Genomic DNA, 24,173 nt, shown 5'->3' with positions numbered 1-24,173 from the left:
TAATAAAATCAAAAAAGTATTTTGCAAATGTAAAACAGATCTATAAAAATTAAAGTCCACAAATAAAAGAAAATCTGTGAATACATTTAATTAATTTACAAATAGATGTAAATATCTTATTAATATTTACAACTTTTGAAGAGAGATGTGAATCTGGTTTTTATTTTTGAATCTCCTCTATAAGCTTGTGGATTTACATTTATGTACACTGAGTGTTTTTGTTTTTATAAATATATTATTTAGATTTCTGTATCTGTGCATCTGCTCTATATTTGAAAAAGAGTTTTTGTTTACAAATATGTTTCTGTATTTGTGGAAACTTTTATATTTATACAACTAATATTTATTATAAATATTTATTTATATTTAGAATAAGTATAAATCATTTTAGTCAATTTACTGAACATGTTAAACTATAATACAAACAAAACATAAACAATAAAAACAAAAACAAACGGAATCCTCAGCAGCAAATAGGCAACTCAAATATTGTTCTTGTTTGAAAAGGGGTAAAAAGCAAAAACTTATCTGGTCCTACTCCGCTCTTATTTTTTTTATATATTAATCATAGAAAATAAAAGTTCAATTTACAGCCATTGGTGTAAATTGAACTTTTATTTTCTATGAATATTTCACACAAATAATATGAAGACAAATCTATCAGAGTACTTTTGATACTGTAAGTTCATTTTGCTGATTAAACATATGGACTTCTATTTTAGTAACAGTTTTAATTCAGGACTTTTTTAGCATTTTTTAATTTTACTCAGTAAAGTATGAGAACATTTTCCATTATTTATCATAATCATTTCATAATATCTATATGTATTTTTATATATATATATATATATATATATATATATATAAACAAAAAATGAAAAAGTAAAATCCAAAAAATAATTTACAAATATAAAACGGATCTAAAAATACACAAATTCCACAAATAAAAAAAATCTGAATACATTTAATTAATTTACAAATCAGTGAAAAACATTTGTACATATCTTCCCAATAAAGTTTTTGGTGAAGAAAAAAAATGCGGAAGTGTTGACCCGGAAGCAGTATGAGAGGCACGTTTTCCTCCTGCAGCAGCAGCATGTACAGCAGCAGTGTTGGTGTGAGGAGATGTCTGTAGAGATGGTGGAGCTCTCCGTTACAGCACCGGAGCCGGTCCGACCGGCCGGGATCCTCCAACAGAACCGGGTCTTCCTGGACTTCTTTTGGGACTTAGCCAAACCGGATCAGGAGGTCCGACTGAAGGCGGTGAAGGACCTGATCCAGTACCTGAAAACCAACAACAAGGTGAGGACAGTGACTGAGAGGCTGTGTGAGAGCACAACGTGGTTAAGTTAAGACGGGAACAGTAGTGTTACAGCTGTGTATGTCAGCAGTGACCCAAAAAGTACTCAGATCTTTTAATAAGTAAAAATAGTAACACCACAGTGTAAAAGTACTCTGTCACAAATAAAAGTCCTACATTCAAAATCCTAAGTAAAACTATAAAAGTATTAACATCAAAATAAACCTTAAGTATTAAAAGTAAAAGTATTGAATGTGCAGAATGCCCCAATTCAGAATAATTTATATTATATTATTGGACTATAAACATTGAGGCATTAATGTGTTCCTTTCAAGTCTGATACTGCTGCTCTTTCCTGTGGCACACTTCAGGGCTCTGTCTTAGATCCTGTAGTATTTGCTTTATACATGCTTCCACTGGGTCAGATCATTAGCCAGTTGTCAGGTATATTATATCACCGTTATGCTGACAACATTTAACTGTATGTCTTGTTTAAGCCTGATGACAAACCAACTTGCTTAACCTCTATAACTGTTTGATTGCCATCAAGGTCTGGATGTCAAACAACTATGAATGATTAAACACAGACAAGATGAAGGTTCTGATAATTACTTCAGAGAGTACAGTTTCAAAGTTTGCCCACAGTATTGGGTCCCTTGCGTCAGCTATCCGGTCAAATTTAAGAAACAGTGTTATTTTTTATCAGGCCATGCATTTTGATCATCAAGTTAAGTCATTGACCCGTACTTAACACAGGAATGACACATAGTAAGTAAATATATTTCACCACTGGTTGTTAGTGGTACATACAGTGTAAATATCATCAGTGGTGGAAGAAGTATTTTTATTATTTACTTAAAAATAGGAACCCTACACCATTAATGTAAGTTAGACGTAGGTTAGAGTGTTGTCACTGAAATATTGTCACCCTAATACCTGAAGTAAAAAAGTAAGTGTGCTCATAATATATCTTATATCTTATTATATAATCAGTGTAATATAGTATAGACATGTACAAATATATTTACTGTCGTATTTACTTTTTGATAGTTTAATCTATAACAATGCATCTTAATTCACAAGCTCATTATAAGACGTGTGTAAAATGATTTGTAATTACAGCTGTGAGATAAATGCAGAGTAGACAGTGGAAAAGTAGAATAACAAGGACATACTCGAGTAGCTCAAAATCATACTTGAGTCCAGTATGTTGGAAGTTATGTTGTAATCTATCTGAATCGTGTTATTTATATTAAATCTGTGTTATGGAGTGTTGATGATGAATGTTGCTGTCTGTGCTCTGCAGGCAGATGAGTTGGAGTACACCTTTAAAAGGCTGGTCGACGGACTGGCTCACACACGAGAGGCTGCCAGACCTGGATTCAGCCTGGCTCTGGGACAGGTGAGTGAAGATGACCACTGAAACCAGTATGATGAGTTGTGGCGAGTCGTGACCGTCATAGAACATCTACAGAGTCGGGCCAACAGGCTGTATCATGGTTATTCAGTGTCAGCATTCATAGATACTTCAGCGACATGTTTAAGGCCCTGGTGACATGTAAACAGATATTTTCAAAAACTGATATTTTCCTCCTTTATTTAAAAAAAAATCTGCTGTCTCTGTCTACACAAATTTCATTTTTCAAGAATCTCTGCACACTAGAACACAAAAATGACTCCAAATGCTTGCCGATGTCAGCTGTCTGCCGCATTCTCCCCTCATTGTGCAGTAGGTGATAAAGTGTACAGGCTACATTACCTTTTTTTAAACACCTACTGGAGATCTCATCATCACCTACTCCCCGCTGATAAAAGGATAAAGGAGCTCACTCAGAGATCCGAGTGATGCTCTGGACATGTGAAAGTTTTCCTTCCACTCCTCATCAACAACAATCCCACTCTGGAAATTGTCCCACCATCTGCTGGTTCAACTGGTCCTGATGGTCCGGAACTGTTGTTTCTGGCGGACTTTAAACGCCCACGCTGAGTTGGATCATTGCAAGCAGCAGATGCTTCTATTTGTCTGTGAAGTGATGCAGCACTACTAAGTTTAAATAAGACAAAATGGTGCTAACAAAATGTGGACAAACTGGTGAGTTAAGCCCCGTTTCCACCAAACACTTTGAGTACAGTACCTTTGGAACCAAAAGTGACCCTTCAGACATGGTACCTAGACCCTCGGTCTGTTTAACGTTTCCATCGCCAACAGTCCTCTTTCACGTGGATGGGTTGTTGTCACTCACTGCTCCGTCCAGCACTCTCTGTATTTCCTCATAGATTGCGCGTCTGCACCTGGTTTATCATCCACAGAACGAGGCTGCACGCCAACATTTTCGGAACAAAATATAACAGGCTGCAGTGAGAGTCTCTCTCCATGGGATATTTAAAAATAGCAGCTTTGTGCATTTAGTCCTTCTCAGGCAAGCTCAGGGGTTTAGTGTTGCTGCAGCCCACAGGAACAACGCTCCGTGACGTGAATATAAGAATTTATGCAGTTTACGTAATCCAGTCGAAATTCATATATATATATATATATTTTAAAATGCTTGAAGATCCACTCAATACTAAGAATGTCTGTCATCCAAGAAAGACAGTAGAAACTAAAGTGATGGTCAAAGTTGTCAAAGTGAAATTTAAGGTGTGCTGATGGATTCACGTCATCAACTCATGCATTGAGTAACATTACAAGTTAACATTCCAACTTAAAAGTTGCCGGCAGTCGACCCAGTGAATTAAGTTATTGTTTCTCAGACTCCAGCTGCTGTGAGAGGCAGCAAAACATCCTTTCATTTTATAGTTACAGTTTACTAATAAAACTCTCCACAGTATGAACAGTGGTTACGTGAGCCTCAAAACCAGACACAACTCATCCCTGAGCAGAGTGACCGTCCTCTACTGACCAATCAGACTGCAGTGTTCACAGCTCCACCTTTTAGTACTAGATCTGTGTGCTAGGTACCCCAACAGAGGGGGGACCAAAAATGGGGACAGTAAGGAACGGTTCTATTGGTACCATCCACAACTTTTCACAGTGGAAACAGAAAAAAAGCGTACTGAACTGAACTGAACAGGACTGCTCGGTGGCATTAGTGTATGCTGTTGTTCTCGTTCCTGGCTCATGCTCATTACACCAGCGATTCCCAACTGGTCCAGCCACAGGCCCAGATTTGTCCTCAGTCAGTAGTTCAAGGTCCACACAGTTTAATACATTAAGCGTCATACTTGATTTGTGTTTGACCATGTTGTTAAGCTAGTTTGCTGTCTCTGTCAAGTAACTGTCCGTTAGTCACTCACTCTACAGCAGGAAATGGCACTTCAAAATAAAAGCTCTGTGCTGGAAATGACATGAGTTTTTGTTCTTCAGGTCTTAAGCGCCTTTGAAGACGTCTCCCTGCAGAGTACACTAGACAGAATCAAAGCAAAGCACAATTTGCAGGCAGTGAAAAAGGTGAGTGTTTGACGTTTTCTCTGTCGACTCTAAAAGCTTCATGAATGGGTTTTTTAAAAACATCAAGGTCTTCTCTCTTTTTTGTTTTTCAGAAACTTTTCAGAAATGCTTTGTTTGGAAACTTGTTTGGCGTCCTCGCCCTTCAGCAGTCCGGCCGCCTCTCCAAAGTAAGCGCTCTCACCACGATTCATCGTCTCAGATTTTTGTGTTTGCAGGATAAATAGTGATTATGTCAGAACCAAAACGTACATGTTGTGTACATCAGTGAATCTACAGCTGCACACTGTGATGTGTGTGTGAAGGTTGTTGTGTGTGTGAGCTGTAGTGTAACATGGTGTTGGTCTCTCTTGTGTTTCTGCAGGAGCCCCAGGTGGTGTTGGGATGTGTGCAGCTCCTTCAGAGCCTCGGCCAACACAGACAACATGTGAAGGACCTGCCCACTAAGACCATGATGGACATCCTCAACGAGGTGACAACTTTATAATGACACAGCGGCCATATCACTATAACCATAATACATACATATGCATCATGCACAAGGCGTTTAAGTTTTATCTTTTACTTTAATCCTGAATTCCACTTTTAGTAGTTTGATTCTTTCATCTCTTAAAATACACATCCACTCACTCTGTTCTTAAACTGACGTGTGTGTGCGGTCCGTCAGATCCCAGAGGAGGTGTTCGAGGAGGTCCTGCTTGGCGCCCTGCAAACTGACCTGGCATCAGCCTTCAGCACTCCAGAGCAGCTGCAGCTGCTGCTGGTCGCCCTGCAGCGTTTCCCACAAACCCTCAAGCCCAAGAAACTCAAGAAGCTGCTGGGATCGTCGACCATCATCAACGCCAACAACATCCCCAAGTAAGAACAGTCAGTACCTTTACAGGCACAGTTAAGTGGAGCTACAGTTACAGCTTGACTAGGCCATTCAATTGGACTACTGTCCTTGTCCCAGTACACAAGCACAGGAGGGGAATCCATTTATTGACCCAAGTAAGTCTTACTACTCCAAGATAGGTGGAGATATGCCCCCTTTCAGCTTGTTTAAGTATGCACCAGTTTCCCTCACTACACCTGCTGTGTGGATAATCTAAGCACCCTGTGATGTCGTCTTGCAGGTTGACTGAGGTGATAAAGATGGCGGCCCAGTCGGTGAAGAAGGAGTGTGTCCTCCCAGCGGTGGTCCTGGACCTCCTGAAGCTCTCACTGAAGGAAGACAGCTTCCAGCTCTTCTGGAGTAACGCCATCATCAACGGCATGCTAAAGGAGCCACCGGGGCCTGCTCAGTGAGTCCTCACAGGGAGCATCGCCTGCACAGTGGGAGCGCAGCAAAGGGCTAAGGAACTTTGATCCTGACAGTCATAGCTGAGGGCATTTCTGCTGAGCGTGCCCTAAATCCTACAGCTGTTGTAGTGTCTGCAGCTTTCATATTCACCTCAGCTGCACACGAAACTGCAGCCTGTGTTTCCTTTAATTAATCACGTCTGTAAATTATATGTGATATCATCTAGGTAACTACACTCTGCTAACATGTTCTCCTGGTGTCGTCCTGTTTGCGTCCAGTTACCTGAGTTTCCGTCTGCTGGGCAGCGCCCTGCCTCTTCTGTCTGTGGCCCAGCTGAAGGAGGTGCTGTCTGGAGAGGTGATGACGCGCTACGGGGAGCACGTGGTGTCTGCTCAGGTCAGTGACTCGGTCTAATCGACAGGTTACACTCTTCAACAGGACATCATCTCAAACAGTGTTAGCATATGCTCTGGTTAACTCAAGTTAACATACAAACAATGTTGTTGTTTTTTTTGCCTTTGCACTGGTGGTAGCCACGGCCCTGAGGCATTGTGCTTTCAGGTTCTCTATCTTTTTCTTGTGAACATGATATATCAAAAACACCTGGAGGGAATTTCTCCAAATTTGGCACGAACGTCCAATTTGAGTCAAGACTGAACTGATTAGATTTTGGTGGTCGAAGGTTAAACAACACTGTGACCGTTACTTGTGCATCAGTTCTGTACAGAGCCTAAGCACGTGGCCTACGCCGTTGTGAGCATTTATACTAGTGTGGTGGTGTGTCTATGTCACTCTGCAGTTACACCTCCAAAACACTAGTTGGTGGTGGGGTTTCTGTGAAGTGCTGTAAAGTTTAGTTGATTCAAAACACACATTAAACATCCATGAAGCATCCATGTTTTCACAGACATAGATGTAAACTGTAAGTGCAACCTGACAGGTTTGTGGAGGCACATGAGGCAGTAATTCCACACAGAAGAGCTTGTCCATCCCAAGGTTTGAACCCCCCACATTGGTTTCCAACCAGGAACCCTCTTGGTGTGAGACAACAATGCTAACACTGCAGCACTGTGCCGCTGCCACCTAAAGAGATTTTTAGTTTATATTGGTTAATGTCTCATCCCTGATTGGTCTTTATACCCGTTTAAACCAGTGATCATGCACACAAACAGCAAACTAAACAATTTCATGCATCATTTTTCTCTCTCAGACAAAGGACCGCTTCAAGCTGGCCCCAGAGATGGAGACGTACGTGTCGGACTTCCTGCAGGGCTGTCAGGACGCCGACAGGCAGCTGGCAGTGATGGTGGGCTTCTCCTCGCTGACTAACAGGGGCTACCCAGTGGTGCCGTCGGTGTGGAGGGTGGTGCAACACCTGCAGCCTGCAGCTCTGCAGCAGTACGTGGAGTGGCTGAAGAACATGTTCCTGCAGCCTCAGCTGGACAAGCTGCTGGATTTCAGCACCCGCAAGCAGAAGGACAGTCAGGAAGGAAAAGAACAGTGAGTGTGCACGCCTGCTGTTTGTTTAGCAGCACGTTGATGTGTGTGGATGGATGTAACTGATTTTCCTTCCTCAGGGGGGAGAACGCCACATTCCGTCTGAGGAAGTGGATCGTCTCTCGGCTCTCCTCGATCATTGACAACTACCAAGTGAAGAAGCAGGAGGATCTCATCATGGATGTGGCCAGGTGAGACCTGCCTGTAGCTGAGCCATGTTAAGGTCTCAGTGTTTGTTTGAAGAGAGCGCCATCAGCTGGTGTTGTTTTTTTTCCAGGTTTGTGTTTTTCCACGCGTTCTTCAGTGCCAAGAAGGCCTCGGACGACATCCCCGAGACAAAGGGGAAGCTTTCTGCCCCACTGGATGAGAAAACCAGAGGAGTGCTTGTCAATTCTTTCTTTGGGTGAGAGATGAGCTTCTCTGCTATTCTTTCTCAGCTGCCTCTTAAATATCAGCCACCATTTACAGCCAGTGTGGTTTGCTCCTCTCAGCATTTGTTCGGTCACGCTTCTAATGCTTCTGATGGGTTTATTATCTGGTGTCACAAAGAACTGGCCAAGAAACAGATGGTTGCGCAGACACGAGCTGACATGGAATTGTGATGAGGAAACGTTTGGATCTTTTATTTTCCCAAACTGCAGGGGTCAGTGAATTAAAATTCTCACGTCTGCAGCTTAGTTTTCTGTTTGCTCTACCCATCTGCATCCATGTAGTTGGAAAATGTGGGATATGCAAAGACCAGGCCCCCAGGAAGAGTGTCGGGCTTTGAAGCCAATATTTTGAGTGGTAAAATGCTGAATTACAACTTCCGGGTCTGTCACATGATGCTGTGGGGCCCAAAAGGATTTAATCTTATAGACTTACATTGTCAAAGAGACACCTGTAGATCAGCTAAGACATTTTTCTGAGTGTCACAACCCCCTGAGGAATGACTCATTTTACTATTGTGATCTGAACCACTGACTTTCCATCTGTCCACCCTCCAGACTCCTCCTGTCCATGCACCACCTGCCTCTGACTGAGGACTCGGCCGAAGGCAACCAAAAGCGTGTACAGGGCGTCACAGCCGATGGCACCATGTGGATCTACCACCTGGTTCAGTACGCCAAAGTCCTGCTTAACCAGCCGAAACACGTCCAGAGCAGCCAGCCCTTCAGCCCCGAGCAGAGACAGGCCTGGGACAGGTAGGACGACAGGATCTCCTCAGAGTGTGGCCTCTGTGACTGACAGGAGCAGGACAAGATTAACATACAGCTTAATTATTCATTTACTTCTGATGGAGTGACAGATAATACAGCGAGGATCTTTTTCATGTAGTTTATCATTTCTATAATGAAATAACACTGAACTCAGCAGCTTAATTTTTCTGTTCACCATCTCGTTAAACAAATGAGACACTCCACTGCTACACCAGTGTGTCTGTTTAATAAGTGCTGTGAGGTAGGGCCGTGTTTTACAGCTCCGCCTCTACATGTGTGTTTCTCCAGCATGCTGGAGTCGGTGGCAAACCTGAAGAAGAAAGCAAAGAAAGGCGCGACTGCAGAGAGCAACGCCTTCCAGCAGCTCTTCCTGTTGGTCGGCATGCACCTCTTTAAGGTACAGAATACCGCCAGAGCTGTGAAGCAGCAGTACTGACATTACTGCAGCCTTAAAGGGACAGTTTGGATTTTTTGAAGTGGGTTTGTATGAGGTGCTTATCCAGAGTCAGTGTGTTACACACAGTACATGGTGGTCGGCACGCCCCCAGTTTGGAGAAGCAGGCTGGAGTTTAATGTGGAAGTCAAACGATGGACTGCAGTAAAACTTATTTTAGCCACCTAAAAAAAATCTGTTAGAAGTTGTTAAAATCTAAAACTAACAGAACGTACTGATAACATCAGTGTAAAAATGTTGGGGCAATATAACCTCAAATCACAATTACTTGATTGCTTAGCTTCAGTGGTGGTTCTCCTGCCTGCTTCTCCAAACTGGGAGTGTGCTAACTATGGATACGTACCAAACTCTCCCTTTAATTTGGTGTTGTAGTTTAATTTCCAATCAACAAACACTAATCTGCTGACACAAAACCTTTGTCCTGAAGGCCCCTGAAGAGCTGCTGGACATCATGAAGGACCTGCAGAGCTGCGTGGACAAGGCTCAGGAGAAGAAGGCCAAGAAGAAGAAGAAGAAACAAGGTGAGGTCTCATACACAGTGTTGACGACAGCAGCTTGATTCTCACAATGTCACAACATCATGCGAGAATCCACCTCGTCAGGCGTCATGCGTTTGTGTCAATCAGGGACAGAACAGCACTGAAGGCTTTTCTAGATGTTTTCGTTCTTCTGACTGGCCCGTTAAAGATGGTGACAGACAGATGATTCATACAATCACCTGCCAAGTATTTTTAGTAGGTCCTCGCCCTTTTTCAAATATTTTCTGATGACGACTTCTCAGATGGTTTTGTGTAACAAACCATCTGGCGCGTCAGGTTAGCTGCCTCCATCATCCCTTCACATCTGACTGTTGCACTGTACAGGAGTGGGTTTGCAGAAGAGACGAGCGTGACACCTCCACTAACTGCTGCAGATACGAGACCCTTCTTTAGTTGAGATTTATATCAGCTGTCAGTGTGGTCACTGGAGAGATGAGACCAGTCCAAACTGGATGTCTCTATGTGTTCAGAGAAAACATTAATCAGTCATGTCACTCTGGGCTTTCATGTTTCATGCTTCAGACATTTTGATATTTTGCAGTTGCCTGGTGATGTAAAAAACCCTGAGAACAGTCAGTCAGTTGTTTACAAGAAGCAAAAAATGTCAAATTTAAAGGACACTGGTTTTAAAAAAAGACATTAGTAATTCAGCAAATGGAGTCTCAGGTATGACAACCAACAACAGTCACAGTGACGTCACGCATTGGTTTGTTGATTCCCATTTCGAAGCCTAAGTTTGGCATTTTTACCGTCCATACAACCAAATGCTGAAGACTTTTAAGCAACCAAAATGCTACAATTAACTCTGATGAACTTAAAACACAGTTTTTGGCACCTCTGTGTCAGCTTCAATTTTCAGCCCCAGAGGTTCCCGCTTGGTTGTAACCTTATTGTTTAAAAGACAGGAATTACAATATCAGCTTGTTCTGCTGCCCCAAAGTGGGCCAAAAAAAAAAAAAGAATTAAAACTAAAGTGTGCTTTTCTCCTTGGTGCAGCCACAGAGCAGCAGGAGGAGGAGCCCGAGTGGGTGGAGGTGATGGTGGACATCTTGTTGTCCCTGCTGTCCCAGCCGAGCCGACACATCAGACAGGTCTGCAAAACGGTCTTCTCCACCATCTGCCCTCACGTTACTGCAGCGGCCCTCACCGCCATCTTAGATGTAAGTAACACGTACAAGGTCAAAGTCAAATTCAGCACCTGTCATTGTCTGTTTAAGTGGAGGATTATTACACTTAAACATAAGTGGGACAATCACAAAGTCCAGTAACTTTGTTTTTCCAGAGCTTTCAGCCAAGCTCAGTTGTGCGTTCAGAGTTTGTAAAGTGTTTGTCGTACACAGGTTTTTTATATAAACAGGCTGTTATCCTGCTGCCATGACGACCAGATCACCATCAGAAAATGGATGGACAGACAAATGTCTTGTCGGCTGCCTGCCCAAATAAAATAAATGAGTGATCTCTCATTGTTTTCAGAGTCACTTAGGTCCCGTGTATTCACTGGAAGCTCTGTAAGTGGTTGTAGTGATGGGACTTTTGGGCCCTGTGTAGGTCCTGGACCCAGAGAAGGATGACGAGGAGGACGCTGCTGTGGTCGTCACCGACGACAACAAAACCCAGAAGAAGAAACCTAATGAGGAAGATGACGAGGACGACGATGAGGAGATGGAGGTCAGATCTTCTTACAGAGTATACAGCAACAGTAATTTCTTTTATTATCAGTAACATGGAAACCCTGGAAAAGTCATGAAACTAGTGAAGGTTATTGAAAGTTATGTCATGAAATTTCGTTGTGTAATGAAACTGTTACAGTAATCTTCCATGGACAACCTGTCACGTACTCTAACACGATGTAGCGTAGCTCGAATATGCGTCGATATGTGATAATGTTTTCTGTACGAACACGTACATTATTCCATTTTCTCCCTGCATTCGTTTGAATAGAGTTTGAATCTGATATGTTTTAAAAAATAATATTATGAGTCCTTGAAAAGTCATTGAAAAGTTTTTAAACTACTCCATGAACATATTTGGGAACCCTGCTTTTATTCATTCCTCTTAATAAACATGTCTTCACTGTTACAGTTTGATTTTTGTGCTGCTTTAGAAGAAATATGTTTGTTGTCCTGAAACGTGGGTTTGGCTCTTCCAGGAGGAATCTGATGGATCAGATGATGACTCTGATGAGGATGAAGGTGACGAAGCGATGGAGGAAGAGGAGTCAGAGGAGGAGGAGTCAGGGGAAGAGGAGGAGATGGAGCAGGGAGAGGTGGACCAAAATTTCCGTTTGGAGCTGATGAAGGTCCTGAAGCAGCAGAACGCTCTGGTGGGTTTTCAGACGTGGTGTTCGTTTGGTGTGATTTTCCACATCAGTCACAGTGTAGCTGAGGCAGCTCTGTAGCTTAGCACAGTTATAAACGCAGCAGATGTTTCTAGTACAGTCTCCCTTTAGTTTCCAAGTCTTCAGCTTGTATTTGATGTTTCAGAGCAGCACGTCACGACTCGAGTAGAGTACCGTCGACTGCACCTCTGCTTTTATACATTTTATTGTCAGTGTAACTGGAGCCCAACCGATATATTGGTCAGATTATTTAGATTTGACACAAACGTCCACTTGGACTCAACAATAAACTGATTAGAATTTGGTGGTCGAAGGTCAAAGTCATTGTGACCTTGCATTCAACTCATTTTCGTGAGTGTAATAGCTCAAGAGGGCCTTGAGGGGGGGCCCACTAGCTCACCTGGTAGAGCAGGCACCTATGTACAAAGGCTGTGGTTCTGCTACAGCGCCCACAGGCTGGATTCCAACCCCTGGCCCTTTGCTGCATGCCATTCCCCCTCTCTCCTCCCTTCATGCTGTTGCTGTCCTATCAAATAAAGGCAAAATGCCCCCAAAAATATATTTAGGCCTTGAGGGAGTTTCCTCAGTTTTGGTTCGAATTTCCCCGTGGACTTAAAAAATGAACTAATAAGAATGTGGTGGTCAAAGGTCACTGTGAGCTCACAAATCAGGTTTTCACCATAACTCAAGAATTCATATATTATAATTGTGATTACAGTTATAATCGAGCTGCCCTTCTGCCTGATTCATTAAACAATGCTCTTGTCTTGTGAGACGCTTCAGATGAGAAACAGAGCAACACGTGTGTCAGATCCCAGTTCACGTTGTGTCCTCTGTTGTGCTGTGCATTCAGGCCACAGAAGAGGACGGCAGCAGCGATGAAGACCTGGATGATGACGCCATGATGGAGCTGGATAAGGGCCTGGCGGCACTGTTCTCAGAGCAGAAGAAGAAGAACCAAGCCAAGAAGGATGAGAAGACAAAAATACAGAAAGAGAAGGCGCTGGTCCGAGACTTTAAGATCAAGGTACGTCCTCCTCAGTCTGATGTCAACACTTATAACAGCTGTGTGCACAGTGCAGCTCCAGGACGTGTTTGGCCGACCTTAGATTAGCACAGAGACTAGACACAGGTGGAAACTGAGAGCTTCGCTCCATCAAAGTGGAAAAAAAAAAAACCTTCTATAAAACTTAAAGCTGTCTCCCTGTCTTGTTTGTCTTGCTGTAGGTGTTGGACCTGGTGGAGGTGTTCGTGGCCCGGCAGGCTGGCAGTCCTCTTGTTCTGGGTTTGGTGGAGCCTCTGCTCACCATCATCGACAGAGGAATGAGCTCCGACAGCAATCAGCAGGAGCAGGACTTCCTCCGGCGAGCTGCAGACATCTTCAGGTAACTCGCATCGACGGTGCACTGAGCTGCTTCACAACATCTGTGTCTGTCACTGTTTTAATGTTTGATGTCTCCGTCCTTTTTTTTGTTTTTTGTGTGTGTGTGTGAGTGTGTTGTTGTTTTTTCAGCACGTGCAGTAGATATGAATGCACCAGCCTCTGTCATGGTGATTTGTCTTGCTTGTTGTCCACGTGTCTCAGCCATTCTCTTGAGATGTTTTGCAGTAGAATCGTTGTCGTTTGTGTTCCACCACAGTGTTGCACGTGGTGCAAAACATTTAACCCCGGCTTTTGTTCAGAACATCAGGGAATTACCTTGCATGGTCTTCAGCAGTCTTTTTCTTTTTTTTATGACAAATGTGAGATATGTGTCTTGCGCATATCTGTCATGCAGGGGACTGCTATGATTGGTGAAACTCACAGGAAACTATGATGACAGGTCAACCTGTGTGCTTATATACTTTTTAATCAATAAAAAAGCATTTTGATATGCCACACCTGTCAGATGGATCTTGGAAAAGAGGAAGTGCTAACTAACAAGGATTTTAGCAAATTTGGGACCACAATTTGAGAGAAATGTATGTATTGAGCATAAAAAAGTCTTGGATCTTTAACTTAAACCTGTGAAAAATGAGAGCAAAAACAAAAGGGTTGAGTTTAATTTTTTTCTTTTTTTTCAGTATAAATAAAACAAAATTTTAACACTAATAGAATATATTTGTTTTATTTAAAAGGAGCAGTTTATTGACATGTGGTTCCTCTGTGATACTTAGCTGTGAAATTTTAACAGCCAACAACACACAGCCCAAGAAATGGAGCTAAACTTGACACAGATCTTCCAATAAGATTTGCTGCTGTCAGGCTCAGCTTGGATGATATGTAGGCATTTACTTATTCTTTCTTAACGTGGCCTGTTTGTGTGATTTTCCAGGAACCAGCTGTGCAGGTCAAAGGTTTACTGCAGGACCGTCGGGGACCGACAGGAGGAGCTCCATGACCTGCTGGACAAACTGATGACTAAATCCCAGAAACTGTCCGACTCCTCAGTCTGCCTCTACTACTTCAGGTACAACTCACTGTTTTTTGTGATCAAATTTTTATTCCCGTCTTTCTTGGCAGAACAAAGTGCAATCAAAGAAATGTACAACCCCTTCCCTTCCCTCCCTCCTCCCATAACTCCCACCTAATGACCGACAGGACTACAGATACATAACACTCAGAAAGGTTCAAGAGGTACATAAAATATGAGATTCAACAGTGCGCATTATAATTAAATTACAGTTGGACACACAAGGATCTTCACTGCTTTTGCTGCTGTGAGTTACATGTTCACTTTGTTCTCTTCAGCCCCATTTATCCGAGCTGTTGACATTGAATAATGTTGAATAATACCCAGAAAAGTTAGTAACCATTGCCTTTCAGACAACGAATGTGGTGGTTTCCACCGTACAGCGACCATTTTCTTCCTGACAGCACAATACACAGTGAGCAGAGGTCATTAAAAATCAAAACAGGAACTGCTACAGGAATCCTTAGTAACACAAGATCTGCTGGCACTTCAGAATTGGGATACAACATAAAAACATGATTTATTTAAGAACATTTGTGAATGTGTGGCTAAAGAAGAGTCTTCGTTGGTGCCATGTGGGGGGAAAAATAGGTCACTGATACAAAGAGAGAAAATGGGATTCATATTAAAGCAGAACAAACAGAGGGTATGACGCATAACATGACTGACAGTTTCAGTACTATAGCATGTAGAGTTATAGGATAAGGGATGAAAAATATGATTGCGAGATGTGGTTGAAAGCTGTATAGTAGTTTGAAAATGTTCTTACACATATTTGAGATAATATGTAGTTCAGACTTTCGGTGATTCTGAGACATCTCCAGTACCGTTCAAGAGTTTGGAATCAACTGTTATAATGATGTTTCTCTTTCTGTCAATATTTTATATTTTCACAAAGATAAAAACATAGTAATTCAGACACCAAATGTGTTATTTGGATTTGAAATAGTTTCAGCCCCAAAAGAAGAATTGAACAATTCAAACTTCCATTCAGTCGATGTCCCAAGAGACCTTTGTACACAGAGATGGCGCTATGTGGCCGCTACGAAGTCCCTTCTTTACGCCTCCTTTGCATTTTTACACAGAACCAAACGACAGCAGCATCGTCACACTTCAGCGTGTGATTTTAGACAGCATTACAGCATCGTGGAATTGAAAGAGGCGTGACAGGCATGGCATGTAACACGACAGTGTTCGCTTCTAGTGTGACATCTAACATGTGCATCGGCAAAGCTTTATAAACAATAACAAACAGTTACCGTCTCTTTTATATAGCGGCTGATCTTGTCCTCTGCTCGGAGGGTAAGGAGCTCCTGGATCTCATTGTTTTCCCAATTTGGGGACATTTTTGGTTGCTGTTCTTATTATTTGAGTTAGCTGCTAACTGCTGTCAGCTACTTTTTAAATCTCCCGTGTTGGGTTGCACACTAACACAAATTGTCAAGTCAAATTGTCACACCTGTGCCACCCATGATCCTGTCCTGCTGGCTGTCCCATTGTGTTTTGGCGCTGTTACTATCTCTGATGCTTCCTTAAAGGCGAGACAACTCTGTCCCTCATTCTACAATTGTACCTTTTATAGAGAACGGCAAAGCGGCGTAACAGCGTGAAATTCCCACCTCGAAGAGGCCGTGTAAACGGAGCTTCTGTTGCATGACATGGGAGAATACTGTTGGAACTTTGATTTTGAATTTGTTTTCCAGTGACCCTCAATTCATTATTGGACCTCAACTGGGCTCTAAATATTTTGGGAAGCCTTTTTTCTTTCGACCCTCTGCAGTCCATTCAGTGGTTAGACTGAAAGGGGCCAACTGTCTGATATTCCAACAGTGCTAAGAAAAAATAGGTGCCTGTTCTTGTTTAAATCTGCACACATTTTGGCACTAAGATTTCCAATTATTTTACCAATGATTGATGATTTCTTCTCCTCTTACTGATCTGTTGCTCAGGGGGATCTTTGTCTCTTTTAGCTCAGTCTGGTTAAACCATTATATCGGGTTTTGTTCTCCATGTACAAAACAAACTCCTTTATACTTAAGTGTTTGTAAAGAGGACTTTTGACAACCTAAAAGCAGGAAAGAGCATTCAGAAATATGGAGTAGTCCTGTCAGACTTCTGACTGTACCCAAACAACAATAATGTGCATTGACATGGCAGTCTGTTTCCAAGATGAACGATAGAATATCAGAGCCCCCAAACGTAATTTGTGCCTCTAATGTTTTGTATTTTGCTGATGTTGACCTGTCCTTGCAGTGCGGCTCTGTACGTGGTGAAAGTACTGCGAGGAACTCCACCTGCTGAGGCCAAAGACGAGCAGACAGCCGACGGAGCTGTAGCAAATGAAGTATGTTTTTATTTGTCACCTGCCTTAATTCACTGAACTCGTGATTTCACTCGGGGGTGCTGCTCTGTTTAGAAAACTGCACAATAGTTGTTACTCCAGTCCAGCTTTGCACCAGAAAAATTCCAGGTCTGTTCCTGTATTACTGGGTCAGGAAGTGGGTCAGTCCTGGATAACTCAGCCCCCTGTTTTTTTTTTAGCCAGAGCGTCTTTTTCACACACATATTTCTGGTTTATTTTGATAAGCAATATATCATTTCAGCTATTTTTTTTAGTTCCAGCCTCCTAAACTGAATATCTCTAGATTTTGGACTCGGTCAGATGAAACAAGATATTTGTAGACATCTTGTGCTCAGAGAAATTGGGATGTGACTTTTACAGACCAAACGAGAAAATACACAACAAAATTTAGAAAAATGATTGTTAGATAACACAAAAACAGCAAGCAAAAAGCTTCATTGTCATTAAAAACAATTACAAAAAGCCGCCTCCAGCTGCTAAAACGCTTTCTGTGTGATCGAGGCCTCATGGTGGTGCTAGAGGAAAAGTCAGTGTTTCACCAAAGTCAGTAGATTTTATAGGCTGGAGAACATAAATGTGGCACAAAATTTCATGGTTATCCTTTGAATAGTTATTGAGGTATACTAATTTAAGACTTGTCAAAATTTGCATTCACAGCTGTCAGAAAGAAAATTCCTGATGTTGTGTATTTGCTCTTTCATGGTGTGTTTTTGTGCAGCTGAGGTTTATGGGTAACGTGGATGTAGACCGAGTCTCCGCCATCTTCTCTGAGGCTCTGAGCTCCTTCATGGGCAGGAGGAAGAGCCCTCTGACCGCTCAGATGTTCACAGACTTGTTCACCAGATTCCCCGTGAGTACAGCATCACATGAAGTTAGCTCAGGTCACCGTGGAGACAGAAGTCACGTCTCCGCTGGCAGTAACTAACGCAGCTTGTGTGTTATTTCCAGGTTTTGTGTGTGAGGCTGTTGGACCCAGCCGTGCAACACATCACATCTGGGGTCAGAGTACACCAGCAGGTAAAGATGAACCTCCTCCATCTCAGCTCTGTTTGTTTACTTCATGTGTACGTTGGACTTCCTGTTGATGGAAATTGTTTTGTGTGTGTTCAGGGTCAGGCGTGTGTGTTGGTGTTGCGGGGGATGCAGAGCAGGGAGGTTCGGCTGCTGCTGAGCGGCGCTCCGTGGACGGAGCTCTGTGCGAAGGTCTCAGGTCAGCTGGTGGAGGTGGGTCAACGCAGCTCTACATCACAGTCCTGGGGTACATCTCAAGGTTAAAGGAACACTTCCTGCCCTCCAAACAAGTGATCACCCCATGTTACGTTAAATTCTTGGTGAATTGAAGTTGTAGCAGTTTACCAACAGCAAAACTATATCACACACCTCATGCAGTATAACCCAAGTCTCTTTTACCCAGTTGTATGCTCAGTACTGTAGACCAGCATCTCCTGGGCCTGGGCCAGTCCTGAGCGTACGATTGGATAAATGAGACTTGGATTATACTGACTAACAAATTGTGAGAGAGTTTGTAAACAGATGTTTTGATATGGACCCTATGACTTGAATTCATCGATAGTGTTCTCCACTTTTGGATTCTTTATTCACCATGGAGGCATGCAGGAAAAGCACAGTTTTCCTCACAAAGTCAACGTAACCAGGGGTGAGTAATTGATAAATAAATAAATATTTAGGGGCTGAAGTAATCCTTTAACACTGAGCATGCTCCTTGCAACATGGCAAACTCAAGCCCAACAAGCAACAACAGATGAGCATATTGACCTGAATGTAACATTTTTTAGTAACCCTAACACAATGTAGTGTCTTTACCCTTCGTAAGGATCACTAAACACCCCATTTTTTAAGCAGCTCGACGTACTCCAGTGGTAACTTACACACATCGACAATAAATGCAAATAACTTTGTTTTAGTGGAGAGAATCATTTTGCTGGGCTTTGAAAAGATGTCTTTCCTCACAGAGGTTTGTTTCTGCTCGCCATCCTCAACCTTTGGCTGCATCGCTTCCTGATTTACCAAACTACTGGGTGGGCCAAGGGTCATAATTACAGAATGCAAGTGCGTTAATCACGCATCAGAAACATTGGTGGCGTTAAAAGGAATTTGCCTTAACTCAGTATTAACATGTTAACTTTGACACATCTAAAAAACCTTTGGCTTGACCTCTGGGTGCTTAAAAAGTCAGAAGTTGAACACTCCCTGTCCAGCACCAAACAACTGATAAACAAAGTTGGCAACTTGCTCCTGAACATAGCTAAAGAGCTGACTTTTTCTCAAGAGCTGGTGGAGACCAAAAACGGAGCTAAAAGGAGAGTGAATATTGGACGTTGATTTGTAAGACCTAACCGAAGACCGACTCAGTGCCTGTTAGAGTTGGGCGATCTTGTCCATATCCTATCGTCCTATCGCCATCTAGTGAAATCGCAGATGAACGATGTCATCACCGGGGGGTGCTGAAAACGTTCACTTATAGCCTCCGTTTGGCATTTGAGCAGCTTTATAAAACTCTTGAACATGTAATGGCTCCTTAATTAGTAAGTTGACTTTACATAGACGGCATATCTTTTCAATTTCTCCTGACATTGTGTTGTTTGGTTTGTTCACCACTCCGCGCGTTAAGGCCTGAACATACTTGGGCGGAACATACACGGAATGGATTCCGCGGAGGTCCATGCGGACTCAAAGCGGACGTCCGCAAGCCCTGTGCGCGCAAAGCTCAGATTTTACAACCGCGCAGACTCCGCTCCACGCACCAGTGACTGCTCGGCATGTATTTTTCACATCGCGGGGATTTTCACAGACATTTTTACAGGAAACTACAACGCGGAAGTGCGCTTGACTATGAAAGCCCGAATGACTGCAGATATTCCTTGCGGAGTCCGCTCCGCTTATAGTACGCCCGAGTATGCTTGTGTCGAGCGGGCGGAGGCGTTGATCCCCCCCCCCCCCGCCCTCCGCTCTCTCACTAAGCAGTCTCCCTCTGTCTCCTCTCACTCAGCCTCGTTCAGCCTCGATCTCGTCAGCATGCTCCACACACGCGCTGTCTCCCCCCACATCTCGCGATTGCATCGTCATTTAAAAAAGACATCGTGAAACAACCCTTCTATCGCCGATGGGCGATCGGATCGCCCATTGGCACAACCCTAGTGCCTGTCCTCTCTTTTTAAATTTAAAAACTCTGTAAACCTCTGAACAGATTAAAAGTCATTTTTCTATGTGTAAAATAACATGAGGTTTTAACTACTCATCAGTTCTTCACTGTTAGCAGAGACAATCACACATCATCATCCTTTAGGCTTCTGCAAATTTTAATTATAATGTTGTAGAGGGTTTATGAAATTGCATGGTGCTGTGATAAATGATGATTAGAGCCTCTTGCTGACCTCTGTGCGTCCACAGGACAGCTGAGGGTAAACACATACATAATTACATGCTTCAGCAATTCTTCGCCAAACCACATCACCTCTGTGTCGACAAAAACCGACCTGCCAAACAAACAGCAAACTCCTCTGTAGAGTTTTTAACTCCAGGTGCCAAAACTTTCCTTATAAAAAGTTGCTTATAAGATGTAACGTCAGTCCTCGTTTTTGAGCTGCTTTACACAGGATGAATAACTGATATACAAAATATCAGTATTCCTTTAAATGTTTGTACTGCTTATAAATGCTAAATGGGAAGACTGACAGTGAGGCATCACCAGCTGCCGAAAATGTCTAAATGTCATCTTAATAAAACTATTTCTATGTCCTTTTCTGGGGTCAAAGACAAAGTCATCACTTGGCCAGTAAATACATGATTAATATCATATCTGTCATATCAGATGTTGTTGGCAGTGACTGGATCAGCTGATGATGAAGTCAAGCTGGCTACCCTCTAACCTCAGTGTCATCTCCTCTCAGAGTCTCCAGCAGGTCGGTCAAACTGAGAGCAAAGTGGTGAAGGAGAAGGTGTTGAAAAGCCTGGAGCTCTGTCAGTTCCTGGTCAAGCACGTTCAGCAGCAGGTAGGTGTAGGCTGCGAGTGTGAGGATGAAGTCATGGGAGGGAATGTGTTGCTGTGGTTTCAGTCCAGACTCATATCTCTGCTTTCTGCCGCCTGCACTGTGTAGAAACTGTCAGTGGACCTGGAGCCCCTTCAGAAGGCTCTGCAGTCTCTGACCGGCGTCATTGCTTTCAAGAAGACGGGCAAGCTAGAGGACACCTACTGGGCCGTGATGAAACACTTTGGAGTCATGTGAGTCACTGTGGTGTGAGCTCTAGATGTGGAGTGTGTGTTTGCGTGCGCAGAAACAAGATTAGTGGGAGGAATCAGGTTATGCAGGTAATAATCAGGTTTCTGTAAAATCCTCAGACACATGCACAAGGTCAGTAATCAGATTTCCTTCCCTCGTCCCACACATAATGTTGGTACCATGACTCACTTATATTGACCTGAATTAGTGAACATGACTGTAAAGATACATCCTCAACGCTCCTCTTCTTTTATTGAATGTCATGCATGGGGGCGGAACTTCAAAAACAGTACATAAGACAAACTGAGAAGTCTGCACACAGTGACTTATAAAGGAAACATCCGTGCATTAAATCACATTTCTGGCATAAATCACAGTGTCCAGACTTTCGGTCTGTCTTAACTTGTATTACAGATAAATGATTCCTATTTCCTGTCACACAAGTCGTGTATAAACACAGCTGAAGTGCTGTCAAAAGCATGCCAACCCCCTAAACCCATGCAAAGACGAAGAGGACATCGGCCATTCAGAGGCCTAAAACAAGATATTACATTACCTTTGTAGCGCCTTCTGACGCCTCTGTTTAGAGTCCTCAATCTTAGTCCAACTCGACAGGTCCTGAAAAGCCCAAAAGATTGGGCCGGGTTCGGGTGGGTTAAAGTGATAGCCAGATTCAACTTATGGCGCCTCTGTTTAGAGTTCTCAATCTCAGCCTGAGTCCAGCGGGTCTCGAAAAGCCCAAGAGGTCGGACCGGGTTTGGCCTGAAAATGTGTGCTGATTGGCCGGGTTGGGTAGGGCCTGGGCTGTGGATTTTTTTTTTTTTTTTTTTTTAGAATTAGAAAATAAATAAATACATAAATAAAACAAAATTTAAAGTGAAATTTAAAATGTATATTAAATTTTAAATTTAAAATGTAAAATTCATGTAAAAAAATTATATTAAAAAATTTAAATCCAACATATATTGTACATTATATATTAATTGAATGATTGATATCATCTCCCCTTTCTTTGGCTGTAGCCTGGTAGCTCCTTAACTGCTTTATCAGCAGCAGACAGCAGCTCCCTCTACTTCTCACCCTGCAGGCAGGGACAGAAAGAGAGGGAGCAGCCAGGCTCTGAGCCGGACTCTCTGTCCTTCCTCTGGCCTGGAAATACAGTGAGGAGAGTCGCTGATCCACCGAGCTGGTTCATTTACCACTGGAGACAGGCGTGGCTTGTGCCGCAACACAGCCAGTGTGTCCCAAGCGTTAGAAGCCGACTAGTGCTTTTAGGAGGGGTCGGGCTTGGTTGGGCTCAGGCTCAGTATTTTATGTGAGCTTTGACTCACATAGGTCGGTTTGGCTGTACATTTATGTGTAAACATATAAAAAGTCCTGTTAACAAAGTTGGAATAGCACTGTTTCAGTCATGTCCACCAGTGCATAAAATGTTGCCTCATTTGTGATGCCTCACCAAGCAGAGACCAGCTCTCCAAGAAAGTCCCTGTTTGAGTGTCAACACTGAAAACAGTTTCATAAAATCTTTCCCTGGATGGAGTTTTACAAAAGATCTATTTTCAATGACCTAAAACACAGTTTGTGTGGATGAGAGGCCAAAATGCATTGAAAAAGCTGTTTTCAAATGTACCCTTGTTCATGAGGACTAAGCCTCAGTTAGACTTTGAATTGGATTATTTTAGATACAAGGATGCATCTCTGTGTGCTCTGCTGTCACAGCCATACTGTCATGTGCATATACAAAAGCCAGTTAGACACCCAGTTACATGTTAATGTGGCCAAGAGATTGATGTTCTCCAGGAGAAATCTAGCAGGGAAAATCAGGTTTCTCTAATCCCTGATAACCTAAACCAGGTTTCTTGCTTCAGAGGTGTTTAGGAAATCAGATTTCTGCAGAGAGTTGAGTGTAAACCAGTGACTTCAGTGCACGTTAAATCACTGCTTCCTCAATTTGTAGCAGCAGTGTAAAGTTTTTAATATATCTCAACTAGCAGCACCAGTGTGTCCTCATTGTACAGTTGCGATTTTCTCCACCATTATGTTATATATTTTACAATTCAGTTCATCATTAACTGTTACAAAAAATTATTTAACTAATAAACACAGCTCCATATAAATTGTTGGCTTTAGTGTTCTCTCAAACAGTGTTCTCTGAAACAAATTAGTTTGATTAAAAGCATTTTATTACATTTTAGGAAACCCAAAGTCGAAAAGATGAAGCCTGAAAAGGAGGACGGCCAACAGCAAGTTCCCAAGAAAAAGAAAGGTTTTCTGCCAGAAACAAAGAAGCGTAAAAAGCGCAACAAGCCTGTGTTGGAGCCAGCAGCAGCGGCAGCGGCGGACAACTCGACCTCCAAAGACAAAGCGGGAGCAGACAAAGGACAAGCCAAAAAGAAACATGACAAGAAAACAAAACAGAAACGACCGGCCGACGGCGCCTCGGCTTCTCAGCCCAGCCCAGCCAAGAAGAGCAAGACACAGTCTGACAGCAAGGCAGCCAAGAAGAAGAAGAAGAAGAAACAGAAGCAGAAGAAAGAGGGAGGAGGGCAAATGTAAAGTGGACACTAATGTTTAATGTTCATTTCCTTTTTAATGAGGCCGTGTTTTCGTCTGTTCAATTTTTCGACTTACCTGGTTCCCAGTTCAGTTTGGACGATGTGAAAATATCAACATTTCCATATCAGATATGATTAAACACACTGAAAACTTAAGATGTGTGCTATGTGAATTAAGATGGATTATTTTTCTAATGTGTGAATGCTGTTAGAAAAAATGTCTCCAACAATAAATTCATTTCTCATCCTGTAAATCCATTACAACTCTATCACAACAACAACAGTTCTGTCATTTTTTTATTCAGACCATTTGTTTTTTCATTGAATATTATAGTCTCCATTGTTAATTTTGATAAGGTTGATTAGTCTGCTGTTACAGTCAGGGTTTCCTTTTTAACCTGCCTCTTTAAGTCTTCAAAATGTAAATATATTCTGTCTAAAAATGCCAGAATCAATCCCCAGGGTGCCAAAACACCCAAATTCTCAGGAAAGCTCTCTTTTTGTTAAA

General features: G+C 42.5%; 1 protein-coding gene across 1 annotated transcript; it reads left to right on the top strand.

Moving 5' to 3' along the window:
* The first annotated feature begins 1,057 nt into the window (after positions 1 to 1,057).
* On the top strand, positions 1,058 to 23,946 carry mybbp1a (MYB binding protein (P160) 1a). The gene is made up of 27 exons (XM_049592215.1): positions 1,058 to 1,302; positions 2,607 to 2,702; positions 4,665 to 4,748; positions 4,841 to 4,915; positions 5,110 to 5,217; positions 5,413 to 5,603; positions 5,861 to 6,028; positions 6,306 to 6,423; positions 7,238 to 7,527; positions 7,605 to 7,715; positions 7,802 to 7,927; positions 8,511 to 8,708; positions 9,012 to 9,120; positions 9,605 to 9,698; positions 10,713 to 10,876; positions 11,265 to 11,384; positions 11,866 to 12,039; positions 12,908 to 13,081; positions 13,282 to 13,439; positions 14,370 to 14,504; positions 16,761 to 16,851; positions 17,588 to 17,719; positions 17,818 to 17,886; positions 17,980 to 18,093; positions 20,781 to 20,882; positions 20,988 to 21,112; positions 23,306 to 23,946. The coding sequence occupies exons 1-27, from the start codon at positions 1,126 to 1,128 to the stop codon at positions 23,664 to 23,666; spliced, it is 3,864 nt and encodes a 1,287-aa protein (XP_049448172.1). The 5' UTR covers positions 1,058 to 1,125; the 3' UTR covers positions 23,667 to 23,946.
* Positions 23,947 to 24,173: the final 227 nt, after the last annotated feature.

This window comes from Epinephelus fuscoguttatus, linkage group LG12 (assembly GCF_011397635.1).
Source record: "Epinephelus fuscoguttatus linkage group LG12, E.fuscoguttatus.final_Chr_v1".
In the NCBI taxonomy this organism is placed as follows: domain Eukaryota; kingdom Metazoa; phylum Chordata; class Actinopteri; order Perciformes; family Serranidae; genus Epinephelus; species Epinephelus fuscoguttatus.
Note: the sequence above shows the minus strand (reverse complement) of the source record. Positions and strands in the feature narration are given on the sequence as shown.

Excerpts from the sequence above, each read along its gene's own strand:
- mybbp1a (XM_049592215.1), top strand. The coding sequence starts at position 1,126 with ATGTCTGTAGAGATGGTGGAGCTCTCCGTTACAGCACCGGAGCCGGTC. Across the intron at positions 7,716-7,801 it reads CTCATCATGGATGTGGCCAG|GTTTGTGTTTTTCCACGCGT; the intron begins GTGAGACCTGCC and ends TTTTTTTTCCAG. Across the intron at positions 8,709-9,011 it reads CAGAGACAGGCCTGGGACAG|CATGCTGGAGTCGGTGGCAA; the intron begins GTAGGACGACAG and ends GTGTTTCTCCAG.